This window comes from Symsagittifera roscoffensis, chromosome 10, assembly GCF_963678635.1.
Source record: "Symsagittifera roscoffensis chromosome 10, txSymRosc1.1, whole genome shotgun sequence".
In the NCBI taxonomy this organism is placed as follows: domain Eukaryota; kingdom Metazoa; phylum Xenacoelomorpha; order Acoela; family Convolutidae; genus Symsagittifera; species Symsagittifera roscoffensis.
In genome coordinates this window covers 37,685,694-37,706,767 of record NC_087071.1, presented here as the reverse complement: position 1 = coordinate 37,706,767, position 21,074 = coordinate 37,685,694, and the positions used below count along the sequence as shown (strand labels likewise).

Below are 21,074 nucleotides of genomic sequence, written 5' to 3'. Positions count from 1 at the left end.
TAGACTCAGTAGCCAGAAAAGAGGCCGACAATTTTCATGAAACACTTAATGCCACATCATAAAACTCATAGAACTCACATGTTTAATTCAAACTCGAGGTAGCGTTATCTTTTACCATTGGAAATTATTTCAATTTATCTTTCATTTCTCAATAATAGTGAATTTTTACATTAGCCTTTAGATGAACCTATTTTATTTCAATCACCATTTTAGTTTAGTTTGTTCTTTTCGTTTATATGATACATAACCCCAATTGTTCATAACACTGTTTTAACTAATTGTTCATTCGCTGTATATATCTCTATCCTTGTGTAGGTAGCCTGTAAAAACTATCCCATATTCATCTCCACGTTAATTTGTATTATCCCTGTAAATGCCATTGGTGCTAAAGGATGATTATTTTTGTCTCAAACTTTAGCCCTTGCGGAGTGAGGGGAGAATGGAGAGTATATGTGCGACATTGGCTACCCAGTGATAGTGCAGATACAATTTTTCGAGCATTGGGGAAGGTTGTGATTTTGTTTTGTTAAGTAGTGACCTTGATCTCTATCAGTTAATTACATACCGGTTAGTTGTTAGCCGTACGAAGTCCAGTTCAGAGTCTTGCACAACCGGTTGAATTCCTTTAAATTATGCCAAAATCAATTTGAATCAACTTTTTCTTTCGGACAAAACTTATTTCTTTTTTTCATCTCTTTTTTTTCGGAAACGGGTCATTTCTAAATCAAGAAGACAAAAATACAAGTACAGAATTTATTTCGTCAGAGAAAACATCAAAAATTTCCCTTCGGGGAGAAAGCCCAGGAATTACCTTAATTTTTGATAACGACATTATGTCGGAAATACACAAAAGGCTGTTCATAATTCCCAACCTTTTAGTGGCGATAGTGCTTTAGATCAGTCAAGACAAACATTTACAAGTAAAGCCACTTTCCCAGCGTTCATCACATCAACCGCTGGCACTAGTGACAACCCAATATCAATTGAGAGCTCACCGGAGAAAACAACGGAGGCAGTAACAGAAGTCCCTATGTGCAGAAATCCAGGCTCACCCAAATTCTATGGAGTAAGGCGATTCATTGAACAGGTGTCACCTGCAACCACAATTACGGATACCCTGGACTCGGAAGAAAAGCAACTCATAATTTTCTCGGCGACCAAAAAAGCCTTGACGACTAATTCCCTAGATTCACCTTTAGGCTACTTGACACCACTGGAGGATGTATTACCCAAACCAACCTTAGTGGCTGAAACAACTCAAGGATCAACCTCGACCACTTCTTCAATGAATCCGAAAATTGCAGTCAGATCATCTTCATTGGTAGAACGTTTAGTGGATATTCAAGATGACGACGGAAGCGATGTATCATCGATTATAGACTCAGTAGCCAGAAAAGAGGCCGACAATTTTCATGAAACACTTAATGCCACATCATAAAACTCATAGAACTCACATGTTTAATTCAAACTCGAGGTAGCCTTATCTTTTACCATTGGAAATTATTTCAATTTATCTTTCATTTCTCAACAATAGTGAATTTTTACATTAGCCTTTAGATGAACCTATTTTATTTCAATCACCATTTTAGTTTAGTTTGTTCTTTTCGTTTATATGATACATAACCCCAATTGTTCATAACACTGTTTTAACTAATTGTTCATTCGCTGTATATATCTGTATCCTTGTGTAGGTAGCCTGTAAAAACTATCCCATATTCATCTCCACGTTAATTTGTATTATCCCTGTAAATGCCATTGGTGCTAAAGGATGATTATTTTTGTCTCAAACTTTAGCCCTTGCGGAGTGAGGGGAGAATGGAGAGTATATGTGCGACATTGGCTACCCAGTGATAGTGCAGATACAATTTTTCGAGCATTGGGGAAGGTTGTGATTTTGTATTGTTAAGTAGTGACCTTGATCTCTATCAGTTAATTACATACCGGTTAGTTGTTAGCCGTACGAAGTCCAGTGGACTTCGCGTCACTAGTTGCTCTATTTAGACATCGGTCAGTTTTAATTTAACGACATTACTTTTGTCTTTTAACTTAGTTTAGTTAGATTAGTTTACCAGTGGTATTTGCACACTTTTATTACCCCCCCCCCCCTCAAATTTGGCTCCTTCAAAAAATTTTTTGGTCCGTCACCAAAAATTGATATCTCAAAACAGTACAAAAGGGGGGAGCCTTTGGGCCGGCAGTGGGTAGAATTCCTGAGAGAGCGGGCGTCCGCATCCCCCCCCCCCCCTAAATCCGCTGGTGGTTGGTGATTTCACTTTTTTTATAGTTTTCGCTTATCTTTTTTCTGCATAATTGCATGCCGGTGTCATAGTTGATTTATAATTTATTGTAATAGCTTACTTATGTTAATCATGTTAATGGTTATTTTAAAAATACGTGTTCGTGACAAAATTGTGAATGTGTGAAATAAGATTTTGCTTATAGTGATAACAAATCAGCGACTATGACCTCGACGTATTCGACCAACTCTGCATCGAACAAAAAGAGCAGAACAATCAAGAAGACAGCAATCAATGCAGTACTCATGGATGCCGCAGACTCGGACGATGAGACCCCTCTCAAGTACCAGATCACCAGGAGTCACAAGATTGGCAAGGGATCCACGGAGGCGGATGGCAAGGAGGATTCCAACGCCAAGTACATCGAGTTCCTTAGCAGGTACCCCAGTCGATAGCCAATAGTTATTTTGCAAGATTTTTGCCAATTTTTCTTGACAATGTATGTTTATCTTCCAAGTTTCTTGCAAGATTCTTGCAAGATAACCATTATCACAATTTGTTGTTGAATGTCTTTTTTTTAAATATTAAGAAAGATGAGAGGAGTTTCTAACCGTAGTAGAATATAAAATCGTAAAGAACCATTTAAATCATTTCGAAGCCTTAATTTAAGCGTTCTTTGAAAATAAGTATATACCAGAAAAGAAAATTAGGAATAGATTTTTCCCTATACATATAATAAAAGAAGAAAATTTTTTTATGTCTGTTTTGCAAGTCTGTTTTTTTTCGGTATTGGTAGAATTATTACGGTTTAATTTTTCATAACAAATTTTGAGATAACGAAGAAACTGAAAAAGAATAGCTATTTTTTGTCGAGCATGGAAACTTTTGTGACATTATTTGAAAAAAGATTGAGTTCTTAGAAATTGAGACTTGACATGTTAATGGACGTCTCCTCGATGGGCCTTAGGGCCCGTGAGTCGATCCCTGTGAGTATCTTATGACTGATGCTTGTTAGTTATATGTGCTCACTAAATAATTCAAACTTATCGGGTTTTAGGCGTTTTTTTTCTGTTATAAAATATTGATGTTTTTCCAGTTAATAAGTTTTGGCTAAATTATAAATATGCGCAAAAAATACCTATATTTAACCATAAATACATTACTGTCTTGGTTCACTAAGTAGTAAAAAGTTCACTTTCTGCCGATGGCTGTTTGGAATATTATGCAGTAAATGGGAATTTTTGCTAGAAATTCGTAGGAATTACACACGATGTTTGATGCTACTTTTCAACAGTAGTTGAAAAACAGTCTTTTTTTATATGAAATGCAAACCTTGAAAAAAAAGACAAATTTTAGCAATTCTTGAGATTGCAACTTTGTAACGAAAGCAGAAGAACTTGGTTGACTGTTCTTTTTTTTCTTCACAAACATTTAAACTTAGCAAACAGTAGCGGATTTAGGTCACCCCGTTGTACTATTTTCAGATATATATTTTTGGTGAGGAACCTAAAACTTTCTCGAAGGCGCAAATGGCGCCAGTATATACTAATTTTTGAGGGAGGAGCGCGCGCCAAAAAAAAAAAATCTTTTTTTTTTTGACCAAAAATCGATTTTTTGGTCAAATTTTTCCAAAAAGTGCCTTAAAACTTTTTTTGGCCTGTTTTTTTTCTTCAAAAACATGAATGCGGTGCAGAAAACGTGGTCAAAATGGGATCTTTATAGTGGTTTGGAAGAGCTCAGAAAATCAATTTAGTCGATCTAAAAAAAGTCGCCAAAGTTTCGATTTTTTTGAAAATCCCCCCCCCCCCTCGTGAAAATCCTAGATCCGCACTTGTTCGCAAACATCTGAAGTTTAATATAAACCGAAGAACAAAAAGTATACATGCTACAAGATATAAATTCATTATTCTATAAAATGAATCACTGCTATTTTGGTTTCTTTTTTTTTAGGTTCTGCAAGCAGTGCAAGCGGAAGAAGACCATGTACCAGTCTATGGGTAGACTCCTCAACAGGATAGATGTGTTCGCCCTCTTAGTGCCCCTCTTCATATTCGGATGCATACTCTCAGTCGTCCCCTTACTCATAGGTCAGATACTAATGTGCCCCTCTTCATATTCGGATGCATATTCTCAGTCGTCCCCTTACTCATAGGTCAGATACTAATGTGCCCCTCTTCATATTCAGATGCATACTCTCAGTCATCCCCTTACTCATAGGTCAGATACTAATGTGCCCCTCTTCATATTCGGATGCATACTCTCAGTCGTCCCCTTACTCATAGGTCAGATACTAATGTGCCCCTCTTCATATTCGGATGCATACTCTCAGTCGTCCCCTTACTCATAGGTCAGATACTAATGTGCCCCTCTTCATATTCGGATGCATATTCTCAGTAGTCCCCTTACTCATAGGTCAGATACTAATGTGCCCGTCTTCATATTCGGATGCATACTCTCAGTCGTCCCCTTACTCATAGGTCAGATACTAATGTGCCCCTCTTCATATTTGGATGCATAATCTCAGTCGTCCCCTTACGCATAGGTCAGATACTAATATGCCCCTCTTCATATTCGGATGCATACTCTCAGTCGTCCCCTTACTCATAGGTCAGATACTAATGTGCCCCTCTTCATATTCGGATGCATATTCTCAGTCGTCCCCTTACTCATAGGTCAGATACTAATGTGCCCCTCTTCATATTCGGATGCATATTCTCAGTCGTCCCCTTACTCATAGGTCAGATACTAATGTGCTCCTCTTCATATTCGGATGCATATTCTCAGTCGTCCCCTTACCCATAGGTCAGATACTAATGTGCCCCTCTTCATATTCGGATGCATATTCTCAGTCATCCCCTTACTCATAGGTCAGATACTAATGTGCCCCTCTTCATATTCGGATGCATATTCTCAGTCGTCTACTTACCCATAGGTCAGATACTAATGTGCCCCTCTTCATATTCGGATGCATACTCTCAGTCGTCCCCTTACTCATAGGTCAGATACTAATGTGCCCCTCTTCATATTCGGATGCATACTCTCAGTCGTCCCCTTACTCATAGGCCAGATACTAATGTGCCCCTCTTCATATTCGGATGCATATTCTCAGTCGTCACCTTACTCATAGGTCAGATACTAATGTGCCCCTCTTCATATTCGGATGCATATTCTCAGTCGTCCCCTTACTCATAGGTCAGATACTAATGTGCCCCTCTTCGTATTCGGATGCATATTCTCAGTCATCCCCTTACTCATAGGTCAGATACTAATGTGCCCCTCTTCATATTCGGATGCATATTCTCAGTCGTCCCCTTACCCATAGGTCAGATACTAATGTGCCCCTCTTCATATTCGGATGCATACTCTCAGTCGTCCCCTTACTCATAGGTCAGATACTAATGTGCACCTCTTCATATTCGGATGCATATTCTCAGTCGTCCCCTTACTCATAGGTCAGATACTAATGTGCCCCTCATCATATTCGGATGCATATTCTCAGTCGTCCCCTTACTCATAGGTCAGATACTAATGTGCCCCTCTTCATATTCGGATGCATATTCTCAGTCATCCCCTTACTCATAGGTCAGATACTAATGTGCCCCTCTTCATATTCGGATGCATATTCTCAGTCGTCCCCTTACCCATAGGTCAGATACTAATGTGCCCCTCTTCATATTCGGATGCATACTCTCAGTCGTCCCCTTACTCATAGGTCAGATACTAATGTGCCCCTCTTCATATTCGGATGCATACTCTCAGTCGTCCCCTTGATCATAGGTCAGATACTAATGTGCCCCTCTTCATATTCGGATGCATATTCTCAGTCGTCCCCATACTCATAGGTCAGATACTAATGTGCCCCTCTTCATATTCGGATGCATATTCTCAGTCATCCCCTTACTCATAGGTCAGATACTAATGTGCCCCTCTTCATATTCGGATGCATATTCTCAGTCGTCCCCTTACCCATAGGTCAGATACTAATGTGCCCCTCTTCATATTCGGATGCATACTCTCAGTCGTCCCCTTACTCATAGGTCAGATGCTAATGTGCCCCTCTTCATATTCGGATGCATACTCTCAGTCGTCCCCTTACTCATAGGTCAGATACTAATGTGCCCCTCTTCATATTCGGATGCATATTCTCAGTCGTCCCCTTACCCATAGGTCAGATACTAATGTGCCCCTCTTCATATTCGGATGCATACTCTCAGTCGTCCCCTTACTCATAGGTCAGATACTAATGTGCCCCTCTTCATATTCGGATGCATACTCTCAGTCGTCCCCTTACACATAGGTCAGATACTAATGTGCCCCTCTTCATATTCGGATGCATACTCTCAGTCGTCCCCTTACTCATAGGTCAGATACTAATGTGCCCCTCTTCATATTCGGATGCATACTCTCAGTCGTCCCCTTACTCATAGGTCAGATACTAATGTGCCCCTCTTCATATTTGGATGCATACTCTCAGTCGTCCCCTTACGCAAAGGTCAGATACTAATGTGCCCCTCTTCATATTCGGATGCATATTCTCAGTCGTCCCCTTACCCATAGGTCAGATACTAATGTGCCCCTCTTCATATTCGGATGCATACTCTCAGTCATCCCCCTACTCATAGGTCAGTTACTAATGTGCCCCTCTTCATATTCGGATGCATACTCTCAGTCGTCCCCTTACTCATAGGTCAGATACTAAGTCAAGTTTCTCAAGAGAGTGAAAAAAAGATTAAATAAAAGAAAAAAGTCGTTTCCTGTGCAATTATAGCTATAAATAGGGAAAAAATGAAAAATAAAATCGAAAAATTAATCGGTGTTCTAAAAATTCTTCTTTTTTCCAAATTTTTTTTCATATTGCTCAATTACTCTGAATGAGGTGCTCTCCTCAAGTCTGCAGATTGAAATATACAGTTAAACCAAATTGACATTAAAACCCGTGTAGAATGGAATTGAGAGGTGAATTGTTCTGGACTGGCTCTTTTTGAATAAAAAATTTTGCTGCCACCATTTTTGAATTAAATCCAATTCATGGCTGAAAACCAACCCAAATGACAACAAAACGCATGTTCATGGATGTCTCAGTGCTTCACCCACCATATTTTGATTTAAAAAAACCAATTTATGAAGTATTTGGTTTTCAATCAAAACATTGTGGGGGAAGACCTGAGACATGCATAAACGTGCCTTTTGTTGTCATTTGGGTTGGTTTTCAGCCATGAATTGGATTTAAAAACGGTGGCAGCAAAATTTTTCATTCAAAAAGAGCCAGTGCAAACCAATTCACCTCTCAATTCCATTCTACATGGGTTTTAACGACAATTTGGTTTAACTATATATTTCAATCTCCAGACTTGAAGAGAGCACCTTATTCAGAGTAATTGAGCAATATGAAAATTTAAAAAAAAGAATTAGAACACCGATTGATTTTTCGATTTTATTTTTCTTTTTTTTCTCAGGTCTTCCCCACCATATTTTGATTTAAAAAACCAATTTATAAAGTATTTGGTTTTTAAATCAAAATATGGTAGGGGAAGAGCTGAGACATGCATAAACGTGCGTTTCATGGCCTAAAACGCACGTTTATGCTTCTCCCCAATTCTTCCCCCACCATATTTTGATAGAAAAAAAACCAAATACTTATAAATTGGTTTTTTAATCAAATTATGGTGGGGGAAGACCTGAGACATTCATAAACGTGCGTTTCAGGGACTCAAACGCACGTTTTTGCTTGTTTCAGGTCTTCCCCCCACCATATTTCGATTAAAAAAAAACAAATAACTTATAATTTTTTATAAATCAAAATATGGCGGAGAGCTAAGAGTTTTTGTTGTTATAGTCAAATTTGGTTAAAAAACACTTTACGTCATTAATTTCTTCACTCTCAAAGGTAGTCTGACAATGCTTTAATATGGCAGTGAAATTTTTGAAGTGCCCACTTATCGTTGAGGAAATAAACTGCGCTGAGTGATGAATAATTTAAGAGCGTTTTTATTGCTATTTGGACGGGAACCAATTGAGTTTATCACTCTGATTTTAAATAGTTTGTTGTTAATACGTGGGTAATGGAATTTTTTAGAACTCAAAGCCACTTTAAATCTTTACATCTGACGAATTTCCAAATAAAATTTTCAATACACTGGGTACTTGGAAGGCAAACCTTGCAGTAGTTAAAAAACCTCAAAGGACAGTTGCAAAACATGGCAAGCATTTGTTGATCCGACTTTCGAAGAAAACGGAATATTTATGTTCGGTGTGCTTTTTTTTTAATCAGTCAACCGATCGAAATAACAATTTTCATCGAAATTTTTTATGCCCCATTGAAAATATGGACATCCTGAGTTCAAGTGTAAAAAGATATTTAACCTCCAATTATTTTTTGTAAAGTTCTGTGGGTTTGAAAATTGCCAAATTTGCCATGTTCTGGACTGTATTATGCGCCCTTTGAAGAGTTTAATAATAATGCTGAGAGCATAACGCAAATTACTTATGAGTGGCGTATTATCCCGCACAACCCATTCGTTCCAAATTGAATTGAGGCTAGCTAATTGGTCGTTATAATTTCGTACGCCTCAAAACTTTACTCCTTGATATTGTCCAAATGGTGAATGTTTTCAAAATTTTCGTTTCCCTAAAACCGTTCGATTTTAATTAAGGGACAAACGGAAAATTCAGGGCCTTGCCTTGATATACGAGCAGTCTTGTTTTTTTCTAGATTTGATTTTTAAATTATTTTTTAAAACCCAAATTGTCCCTTCCAAATTCGTCTCTAATTTCGTCGGTTTTTAATACATTATTTTAATTGTTCCAAATCACGGCGGATGTTCAACAAACCCCCATATACTGATACCGAAATATCAAGACAATAATGTAACAATTTTATCATAGTTTCAATATTTTTTATGTAGCAGTAAAAATGTCTAAAAATAAAGGTAATAAAACAAACAAAAAATTTTTTTGAGTTTTTCTTTGTAAAAATAATCCCTCCACACGGCATATAAAACTCAAAGTGATAGATTTTATTTTACTCCTAGTAACGAATCAGTTGTGGCAAATAAATTTCCTTCAACCAACTTGGAACATTTTCTAAGACGGATTAAATCTCCGCTTACGCGTTAATAGCGCCAAATATATCGCGACAATTTTTAAAACCCCCAGGGGCATTTTTTAAACCCCCATAACTTTAAGAAAAATGATCACATGTGAAATATTTTTCAAATCTAAGCTCAGGAGAACAGTACTTTTTGAATGACATAAAAAATTCCGTCAAATGTGTCAAGTTAAAAATTTGTCTGAAGAAAAAAACACCTCAAGCACAAACATTTCGTTTTTTTTCGTTACCAAAATCGAAAAAATTATTGACCAACAAAGTTTGAGTCGGAAAAATTTTTGATCCCCTTTTGCACTATTTTAAGATATCCATTTGTGGCTGACGGACACTTAAAATTTTAAAAGGCGTCTCTGGCGCCAATTTATACATATTTTGAGGGGGGAGCTTTCCAAAAAGTGCCTAAAACGCCTCTAATTTTTTTTGTCGGCCTAAAAAAATAAAAGGTCAGCAAAATTTTTGAAAATCCGCCCCCTAGAAAAAATGCTATATCTGCCCTTGGATGCTTGTTTGATAGCCAAATTTTGGAAGGATTTCGGTTTTTGTGAAAAATTGAAAAATTGATACTTAAAAATATGTTCATCAGTCAAAAATTGTCGATTTTTTCCCTGCGACTATTCTTGTAGCCATAGCATATGAAGTAGTTCATTTCAGTTGTAGAATAAGGTGCCTAATAAAAAGTATTCAAATACCACTCGTATACTTTAGATTAACTAAGCTAAGGCTTAAAGACTAAAACAGAATGAACTGAATTAAAACTGTCTTTTTTAAAGAGAATAGATAAAGGCCGCGAAGTCCAATAGACTTCGAATTGACAGAAATTAACAGGTATCTAATGAAGAACTAGAGGTCAAAATACAAAAAATAAAACACAAATCACAACAATGCCAAAATCTTTAGATGGGTTATTGTCAGACTTAATTCTTTAAGCCTTAATTCGACCAATACTCACCAAACATCTGAAATTTTTTTTTATTCGGATTTTAATTTTTTGTTTTTGGACAAATCTATACTAAAGATTGCACTAACATTAATATCTTTTGGGTTTTATGAATGAAGCCATCGCCAGTTTGCTCTCAGCCTAGCTTTTAGTAGCTCTCTTGACACAAAATGTTTGAGCGAAATCGACAACAAAAAACGTTTTTAAATTTGTCTCAATCAGCTAATGTTTTTGGATGAAAACTGCAAGCGGATCATTTTGTGCTACTTGTACAGCAATCTCCTCTCCTCTTTCAATATTTCTCATTGAAAGTTTTTTTATTTCCAGGATACTCTGAACTGAAGGGTGCCTCTGATAGCTCTTCGTGTGGGGGTAGCAAGGGCATGCTAGTGGTGACTACTCTGTTCGGAATACTCACTCTCTCCTGGCTGGCACTGAGACAGTCTCTGTCTCTCACTAAGATGTCTTCTGACTACGAGAGAATGGCCATGAACTACACTCACCTAGCTAACCATATAAGGTACGCTTATAATTAATAGACAAATCTTACTGGGCGTTGCAATAAAATTGACCCAAAGCAACATTTTTTTAACGTGCCCGGGTCGTGGATCAAGATTCATTACGGGCCAAACTGTGCGTTTGTTGAATTGTAAGCGGATTTCGTAACAGGCCGAAATCAGATTTGCCGCGGAATCCGCAACATTGCTATTTTTCTTTGATCTTCTTTGCTGTTTTGGATTCCACAAACAAAGTAGCTTAAATTCTCTACCGCTCAAAATTGCTCCAAAGTGTCAAAAATTCAAAAGTCGTTCCACAAACCAAAGTTTGCTCGATAAAGTCTGGAGGGGTAAAGTTGCCAAAGTCTGGTTAAACAGTCGTGAAGTTCGTGCCAAGGGTCGCGAATGTCTGTAATTACCAAAATTCTGTCGACAAATTGTTGATATAAAGTTGCACATTAAATGGGTCTTGGGGTTGTTCTATAATTTGTTCATATGTATTTTCATCTAGTGAATGGTGTGTCATTATATGTTGAATGGGACTTTGTGATATGGTTGGTCTAAAATTTGGATTATGTGTTATTGCTAAATTTCGAAAATTTCGTGGGACTAGTGATAATGGATGGTTATGTGGTAGGGGTGGTAACTGTGGTGCTGTAGGCGTTATGTCTACATTGTTATGTTCTTCGTCATATGTGTTCTGTCTTGTTGCTATTTTTGTGTTGCATTCTTTTATTTGTGCGTCTAAAAGAATTTTGTTTATTGATGATGAAAAAATTCCAAAAAATCCTGCAAATAGTATGCGTGCTACACTTGCTTGTCTATTTACTTGTGTGTATATAGCGCATGTGTTGTAGATTCCTTTTAAGAGTGAAAAAAGAAATCGTATAAAGTTAAACATTGCGTATAAAATATCTAATTTATCCAATCATAAAATGTAGTTTATATCAGGTTCCACCCATCCGGGTTTACAGAGTTTTTTAGAATAGTCTTTCTGCAATTCAAAGGATGGATGATGGACGTTGGTATTTGGTGAACATCATAAGTCTTCTGGGTTCTCTTGTTAGAGAAGTTCCAGGTTCAATCGCTGTGTCTTCTCATGACAACGACTAGGTTTTCGCAACAAACTCAAATCTGATTTCAGAATGGTTGGCTATGACAGGTTTTTCTGTTTCGTGTAGAGAACTTCTTTTGGGTTGACCTTGTCTGGGAATGGCGTGGAGATTGTGAGTGGAGGGGATGCCTGGTTACTCGGATCTGTACGTATACTTGAACATCGAGGTGGTCATTGGTCTAGTTCAATGAAGTCCTTTTCTGCGAAGTCAAGTCGTACTCTAAATCCTTTGAGTTGTGATTGTGGGCGGCATATTGATTGTGGTTGGCCATTATTTTCGAGTGTAGTGGGGTCATTTTGTCTTTGGATGTTCGTCTTTGGTGTTGTATGCTGATCTATATACTGCAAGGTGTAATTTACATTTTATAAATTTTTTATTAGTTTGGTGTTTTAATTATGATTTTGGTTAGTTGTTTTCACAAAAGCTTTTTGTTTTAGTTCGGTTATTTTGAAGAGTTACTCACCCTTGAGTACCTCTTATTAAAAATAGGAGTGTGGTCACAAAGCGTGGATGTAGCGCGGTGGGTTAGGCCGGCTATAGAGCATGCTCAGGACGTCCTCTCTGGTGGGTTAGGCCAGGAGTGGGAGTATGATTTCGTGCGGTTTCTGTGAGAGGTCCTGTTATGTGATAACGTTTTATGTTGGGTTTATTGTGGTTTTTCTTATGTTTCGTTGGTTGTGTCCTTTTTCCAAAAATCAAATTGTTTTTGGTATGGGTTTGTCTTTCGACTTTTTTGTGTTTTATTATTTCTTTCTTAGACTTTATAATAGTCTTCAAAAGAATAAATTATCCAGTTTTAAACTGGGTTAATCCGGTTTGGGTACCGTTGGTTTCCTTTTCTTAGTCATGCTGTTATTCTATGATTTGTGGTGTTTAGTAAGCTGCATTGGTTAGTTTTGTTTAGTATATAATTCCTTTCCAACCGGGTTAAAGGAAAGTTAGAAACGTGTTATCGTGTGTTAGAGTTGTTGAGTGTGAAAGCTTGAAACTGAAATTCATTATTTAAACAATTCTTCGTGTGCGAGCTGTGCGAGTTTGGATAGAATTTTTGTGCGAGTGAATAGAAATATCAAAAGGTTAGTACTGCATTTTCGTTTTATCAATTTACTACATAGAATTTCAATTTTACTGCTAGTTTTTGGGAAAAATTAAGTTACAAATTTTCATTATTATGAGATTTACTGCTTGTGGGGAAACAATTTATAAATTAATTTACTACATTGGTATGAATTTTATTTAATTTAGCTGGTGCAAAATATTAATAGAGTTTTGAACAATTTGAAGAAGTTTTCTATTTTTTATTTTTCTTTTGTGTATTTTGCAGATGATCGTGGGATGAAGACTAAAAATCTAAATAAGACATGGATAAAGAATAGTTAGTTTTTTAATTTGAATTTATTAGTTAAGAATATGTATAAATTATACTTACTGTTAGTCGTCGGGGAAAAAACCGTGGGGGAAGATGTCGTGTATTATGTCGGAATTAGTTAGTAATTTTGCTAGTATGCGAAGGATGTTTTTAGTTTGAAGCAGTGGCCAAAGCAATTGAAGTGCTTTAATGGTTTTTAGTTCTTCAGTGCCAACTGCAAACTCATAAGGTGTGTTTTGGATGAGATTATATAATTTGTGATTGTATTTAGTGTTGTGGATGAATTCTAATATCGGGATTTCTATAGGTTGAATAAATTCATGTGGGATAAGGAAGGGTCTGGATTCTTCTGCGTTGAAGGTCTTCGTGATGGGACAAAAAATATACATTTGGGTTATGGGATCATAATTGCGAAGAATACCGTGAAGGTTAGTATCTTTGATGCAATATGTGAAGTTAAGAAAAAATGGTGAAGTGTATTTAGAGTTAATAAATTGAAAACGGTGGTGTGGTTGTCTTGATGGAGTGTGTAGATCAAAGTGATTTTGTATGAAGCGATAATATGTATATATGTGGGTTTGTTTAGTGCGTAACATAATGTCGTGTGAGCAGTGCAAATCTCGTTCATGTGGTGCAAGAAAATGAAAGGTTAGTGAAAATAATTGAAAATTTTCTTTAAAACTTTCGTAAGCTTGTGTGTCGGTTAGTGCTTCAGAAATGATGTGATCGAATTTGCGATCAAATATATTGAGTGTAAATACATATGGTGTTTTGATGAAGAATTTTTCTGTGATTTGTGGGTTAGCGAAACGGTCATCATCTAAAAATTGGTCTTGGTTAGCTCGGATGATGTTATGATCGTAATATTCTAGCGTATATTCGTTAGCTCGGGGTGCAGTGTATGTTTTTAGTGACTTTTTATATCCTATATAAGTAAATTGTCTATGTGTTAGTTGTGTAGTGAGTCGATATAGCATATCTTGATTTCTTTCTATATCGATGTGAGTATTAGATAAAGGTAGGCAAAGGGGGTTAGTAAAATGATAATATGATGTCCAATGAAGTGTAGGCATTAAAACTTGTTCATCTACAAAACTACGTGTGTCGTTAGTGTCGTTAGGGGTATTCAAAGTATACTGTGGAAATGAGGGTAAGGTGATGGCTAAAAAATCTTTCGTGTTAGTGTGATTTGGATGATTAATATATTCACGGGCTGTTTATGGTTTTGTTGGAAATGGATGGTTTGGGAATTTTCTTTTGAAAGTGCGGTAAGCTCTATTAGTGCTAATTGATGATTCGGTGGATGTGGATGATGGTGCTAATGATGCGGTATAAGCTGAAGAGGGTGTAGGAGTAGGTGGGTTTGATGATTCTATTATGGATGAAATCTGGTTTATAGTGGGGGTGTCAAGGTGGAAGGGTTGTTGTTGTAGGGTGATAAAATTATCTAGTTCTTGGGAGATTTGGGGGGTGTCTGGAGAATTGGATGATCGGTCTGAATGAAGTGAAGAGTAGGTTGGGGTGACTTGTGAAGCATAAGAGGGTGTAGAAATGGATGGTAGTGGGTTATTTGGTGGGATTGGTTAAAAAGGGGGTTTTGAAAAAACTGAGGGGTTGGTTTGAAAATTATTGGATGGAGATGGTTCAGAGTCTGCAAATTCATCAGGGGTTTCAATATTTGGGTTATTGAGTTGTGAAATGGAGTATAAAACTGAGATATGTGAATTAGTGTCTGAATTCATGCCTGATGTTATATTATTGGTTGGGAAATCGGGTGGCGGGAAAGCAAAAAGTGGAATTATTGTAATTGGAATGTTGAGGTTGGTTGGGTGGGAATTTGAGCGGTGTAGGGATCCAAGTTGTCGGCTCATCGTGGGCTAAAAAAATTGTTATTTTGAGACTGAAAAGTGGTGGTATGGGGTTGTTCTATAATTTGTTCATATGTATTTTCATCTAGTGAATGGTGTGTCATTATATGTTGAATGGGACTTTGTGATATGGTTGGTCTAAAATTTTGATTATGTGTTATTGCTAAATTTCGAAAATTTCGTGGGACTAGTGATAATGGATGGTTATGTGGTAGGGGTGGTAACTGTGGTGCTGTAGGCGTTATGTCTACATTGTTATGTTCTTCGTCATATGTGTTCTGTCTTGTTGCTATTTTTGTGTTGTATTCTTTTATTTGTGCGTCTAAAAGAATTTTGTTTATTTATGATGAAAAAATTCCCAAAAATCCTGCAAATAGTATGCGTGCTACACTTGCTTGTCTATTTACTTGTGTGTGTATAGCGCATGTGTTGTAGATTCCTTTTAAGAGTGAAAAAAGAAATCCTATAAAGTTAAACATTGCGTATAAAATAGTTAGTTTTTCTAAGATGTAATAGGGCCATCCTAGAAAATCAAGAATTTCATTTTTGAGTGTAACAAAGCTAAAAATATTTAAAGGTGGGATATCTTGTGGTCGGTATTTTTCACCGTTTAGATATATATAGTCTTTAATGTCTTTAAAATATCCGCTATAGTCTTGCGTATAGATGTCTGCAAATCCTGCGGTTTCGGCAAGTTTGCGTAAGTTTTGGTCAATTGATTGTCTTTGTATAGTGTCCATTTGTGTTAATAATTGTTGGAATTGTTGTGTTCTAATGTGATGTTGGATATCGGATTTTGAATATATTCCAATTGATTGTAGGTCAATATTTGGGTATCTTCATCAGGGTTCAGTTGTACTACATTGTGGCTATTTTCTGATCCACATGGGACTGCGGTATCCCAGAAATAGGTTCGTCTTGAAAGTGTGTCAACGTAGATTCGTGCAACTTCTTAGTCTAATACCGATCCTAATCTTACTCTTATACTATCTAGTCTCAGGTTGTTTAACTAGTCTCTGCTAGGCTCAATAGATCTAGGGTATACTGGTTTATTGCGGCTGCTGAAGTTCCTTTGGAGAGGCAACTAATTTCTAAGTTAAATTCAAATCTCTCTGGTGCTGAAATTACAAGTAATTTCAGCACTTACAAATAAGTGGGTTGTTAGTTAGATGGATCATGATTGGTTAATATTAAATACTTTACAGTGGTAAAAAATCTAATTTATCCAATCATAAAATGTAGTTTATATCAGGTTCCAATTGGCGCAACTGTGAAAGTCTAAACAAAAAAAAAGAATTAATCTGATTGGATTGATCTCAAAAATTCGAGAAGCAATATCCTACTGAAGAAAAGTCCTTAACAGAAGAAATTCTTATACATCAATATGGAAGCTTCGTATTTTCAGAAACAAGAAAAAATCTTATGATTAATTTTTTTTCTGAGCGATTTCTTGTGACATTAGTGCTCCGGATTACAACGCTTGTGAATTGCGCTTTTCCCTGGGTCGCCCCGTCTCAATCTTCGTCGTTGAAAATTGCAAGTTGTAAGATTTGGTAGCGAAAGTCAGGAAATATCAAATAAAGGTTGCAAAAGTCGGTTTGCGCCATCTCCGCCTTGATCGCGAAAAATGCTACTGATAATTTTGGTTGCTAAAGCGTATGAATGGCTACTTTTGGCCGCGAATGTCTGGACAAAAGTCGCGGACCTCAACCCATGTGGCCATGCTTATCGAGTTTGTTGTCATGCTTATCGAGAAATTTGATCAGACACTTCGTGCGTTTACTTCTTGACTGGCTAGTTGCTCCTATATCATTATTTGGAATCTCCTGTACATTTAAAAGGAGATCGGTTAATTCTTGATGTGATAGTGAAGAGTAAGATCTCTTTTACTATCCCCCCCTATGGTGCCTTGAACCGAACTGCCATCCCTATAAAAGATAATTCAACGATTAATCATATATAGATTTTGGACCTAGTAGCGAAGTAGCGAATCAACCTCTTTTGCAAGGGGAGGGGAAGGGGGTAGTTAAAAAAATCTGAAGTTATGCTCTCATATGGTGTAGTACGTCCAACGTTTGCCCAAATGAAATGTCAAATGACCTCGCAGATGAAAAGGGAAGTTTATCAAACGAGATGCGACATGCAGATAAGGCTCCTTTGTTACCGACTACAATATATACTGTTTTAGATCTTAGTACAAACTGAGATTTGTTGGTTCTCTAATTTCACTTCGCTCCAACTTTTTGTTCCAATTTGTTTTGTTCTGAAAATGGGGAGGACCGAAATTTGTATTCGGTTGTTTTTTTTTGTTTTCCACATAAAATCAGGGGTACCGCGACAACTCGCAACAAAAGGCAACTTGAAGAAAATTCAAAAACTCTTAAGAAAAAGACAACTCGCAAATAAAGACAACTCGTTAAAAACTCGGAAAATTTAAGTTTTCCTTTAACCTAAATGTGAAACAAAAAAGCGATAAAACTTCAAAGCCTTTCAGGCGTCTAGAGTTTTTTTGATATAAAGGGACTTTACTGATCAAAGGTAATTGAAAGAAAATTCAGCTGCATAATTAGATTTTTTTATAGAAAATTTTTAGGACTTTATGATATCTTTTGTTGCAACAGTTCATATTTAGGACATTTGTAAGGCTTTCTCGGATTTGAACCGAAGAAAGCAAATTACGGTTAAAGTTTGCTCCTTCCGTATTTGGTTAAGGAACTTTGAGTGGGATGACATACTCCTTTACTTATTATATAGCTCTATGCGATTCTTCGACCGAATTATTGGTTTTCTGATTTCCATTTATCGCATTGTTGAACTGGTTCAATACAGCTGGTTTGAAATGTGGATATTTTTGTAGAGTTCCACGTATAATATCTTCCTGTAGAAATAAGTAGGAAATTGTTTTGAAACTAAATGATGTTTTACCAATAAATGCATTCAATTTTTCGAATCAATTTTTGGTGTTAAACGAACAAAAAGACTCTTGTCTCTCCCAATTACTTGTTTAGAATTAAGTATAAACTCAACGGATATTTAGTGGGGGATTACGGTTCTTAGTTTAAGGTTAATTAAGTAAAAATCTTACCATTTATTTGCGAAATATCGCGTTTTGCGAGTCATCCTATTAGATAATTTACACGAGTTGTACTTTTTGCAATTATCTTTTCTTGCAAGTTGTCACCTTACGAAAATCAGTTGCCACAAAGAATCATCGGATGAGTCGAATTAAAGCCCATGCAGTCGTGATTGGAAGGACAAGAAAATTTTAAAAAATAGTTGCAGTAATGACAAAGTTTGGCTTTAAGTTCAGTTCAGTTTTGAGCAAGTAAAGCGAGCATTATAGAGAGATAAGCCGCGAAACTTCACTTTTACAGAAGTAAAATTACTTTTTTGATATGTTAGCGCCACCTTGGGTGTAAAACACTTGAGATGTTCAGTGTAATTAGTGTGTGTGGGTTTCTAGGTCCGTGCAAGTGCAGCTGCAGTCTTCGATGAGTGAGGCGAGCATAGAACTAGTGTTGCACCACCTCGACAAGTTCCACCAACAGGTAATACAAATTTTCGAATTTTCTTCAAATATTTTTCCACATATTGACTTCTGCAAAAAAACAGGGAAGTCTTTAAAATTTATTGTGCAGATATGATAAAAAAAGTTTTTCAAGATGTTTCATTGAGTGAACCTTGCAGGGTAGCGTCAGAAGGAGAAATAATTAATGGAGGCTTTTAAAATTTTTGGGCATTCACCCATCATATTCTATGTCTTTCTGGATAAAATTAAATCAAAGTAATCGTGTTTCAAAATTTTTTCTTCTGGATATTATAACATATAAGGCACAGATTGTTAGATAAAAGTGATTAATAATTTATTGTTCCGACTTTCGATACGAAATAACGGAATATTTGTGCTCGGGGTGGGTTTTTTTCTTCAGACAAATTTCGACTTTTTAACTAGCCTTTTTTGACGGAATTTTTATATCATTCAAAAGGTATTGTTGTCCTGAGCTTAAATTTGAAAAGATATTTCACCTATGATCATTTTTCGTAAAGTTATGAGGGTTTAAAGATTGCCATTTTGACCAATTTGGGACAATTAACGCGCGATATAATTCGCGCTATTAACGCGTAAGCGGAGATTTACTCCGTCCTATAAATCGTTCCAAATTTGTTGAACGAATCTTGTTTGCCATGATTGATTTGTTACAAGGAACGAAATACGAAATCTATCTTTTTGTACTTTATATGGCGTGTGGTGGGATGATTTTGTGGGGGTTTGAAACATTTCAAACTTTAGAAAAAAAACTTTCATTTTATTTTATTTCATTCAATTTTTTTAAATGTTATTACTGCTCCATAAACCTTAAAAGGCAGTCGGAAAATTCAGGGCTTCGCCCTGATACGAGCAGTCTTTTACTTGATTTTATAATCAATATTTCATGTTAAAATAATAGAATAATTTTTTAATTTGTTTTGAGGATCTTATTTTCACTTAAGACTTTGCTTCACAACTGCCCCCCCCCCCAATCCCCCCGCTCCCCACCGCCAAAAAAACAAGCGGTTAGATGAAAAACTTAACACTGAAAAAAAAACCGAGCTTTCAATCTTTTCAAAAGTGCGTGAAAAGTTTTCAGACTGATTTAGTTGTAAAATTTCCCCCCTTCCAGGTGCGCCAGGAGAGGGACAGTCTTAGCAAGGCTCCCCGTTGGGTGAGGAAAAGATTCACGGACTTGATCGTGGAGGAGGAGCGGGAGCGAGACATGCAGAGAGCCGAACAGCAGGAACACAACATTGGGGGCATAGGATTCGATTGAGGCGAAGGGGGGTGCATAGAGAGAACAGGACGCGTATGAAATCTGACAAGGGGGTGTGATGCAATACCTTGTCGCAAAACTTCATGAAAGAGAGGATTAGATTAAATTGTTTTAATCATGTTTATGATTAAATTCCGCTTTAAGTTTTAAACTGACAAAAAAATTGAAAAAAGGAGCTAATAACCGAAAACTAACTCAAATATTGGCGCATGTTTGATTTGTTTGCAAAATTTTACGATCTTGCTGAATCGATTTACAACAAATTCTACAACAAATTCTAGAGTATTCGTTTTGTACTTTTTTATACGATGTATTTAAAAAATAATTTCTGGCAAGCAGTGATTTCAATCAAAATTTTAAATTTTCCTCAAATCCCAGACCAGGATTTTGGTAATTGAAGTTGCTTTAAGAGGAAAGCATTTATTCATAGTAGATGTAATTATAAACCATGTTTTGTGCTGTAACAATTCAAAAAGCAATTCTGTTGTGATTGTAATTGAGCTCAGGGTCTTGAATTCATTAACGATATGTGATAAATCTTTCATTTTGACATGCACGAATTGCTTGAAATAAAAATTGGAACCTTTTTTAAAATCCACTTTGTCCTCGAAATTGAGCTTTAGTAGATAAAAAAAAGCAGCGCAGAAAAAACTTTTCAAACTTTTGTTTTAAGAAATCAGAAAACAAAATTAAAACAGATAGCATAGTTTTTGGTGTTCTTTAGTAGGTTTTCTGACAACTTGAATGTGACAGTCGTTTGAATGAGCCTCGTAGCGTTATCAGCGAAGTGCAATAGCCGTATAAAAAACGAGTGTTTTGATTTTTCTCAAGCATTTGACAACTTCAAGGTCGTTTATTGTGTAACTTTTCAGCTGCGAATATAATGCTAATGAATTTTGAGTTTTTTTTGCTATCACTCAGTGGCTTTTTGGGTTGAGCGTCATAACCTGCCGCGAAATTAGTCTTATCATTCTTTGTAAACAAAGATAGACATGATCTTCTCAATTTCTCCTATAAATTTGAAAAATTGACAGGTGATGCTTTAAGATCTACCGTTTATTTTTTATCTTATGTCAATTCAATTTGCATTGAGCGATAAAGCATATTCAAATTTTGGCTTAAATTTTATTTGGAA

At 36.4% G+C, this 21,074-nt stretch overlaps 1 protein-coding gene across 3 annotated transcripts in view; it reads left to right on the top strand.

Annotated features, from left to right (window-relative positions):
* The window catches only part of LOC134855229 (uncharacterized), a 31,682-nt gene extending 11,149 nt beyond the window's left edge, over window positions 1–20,533 (top strand). For all 3 annotated transcript variants that reach the window (XM_063871688.1, XM_063871690.1, XM_063871687.1), the window contains exons 3-7: window positions 2,443–2,676; window positions 4,188–4,324; window positions 10,610–10,802; window positions 18,595–18,679; window positions 19,793–20,533. In XM_063871688.1, the coding sequence (XP_063727758.1) occupies window positions 2,443–2,676; window positions 4,188–4,324; window positions 10,610–10,802; window positions 18,595–18,679; window positions 19,793–19,939 (796 nt within the window). In that variant the 3' untranslated portion in view covers window positions 19,940–20,533. The remainder of the gene's footprint in view (window positions 1–2,442; window positions 2,677–4,187; window positions 4,325–10,609; window positions 10,803–18,594; window positions 18,680–19,792) is intronic.
* The last annotated feature ends 541 nt before the right edge of the window (window positions 20,534–21,074 follow it).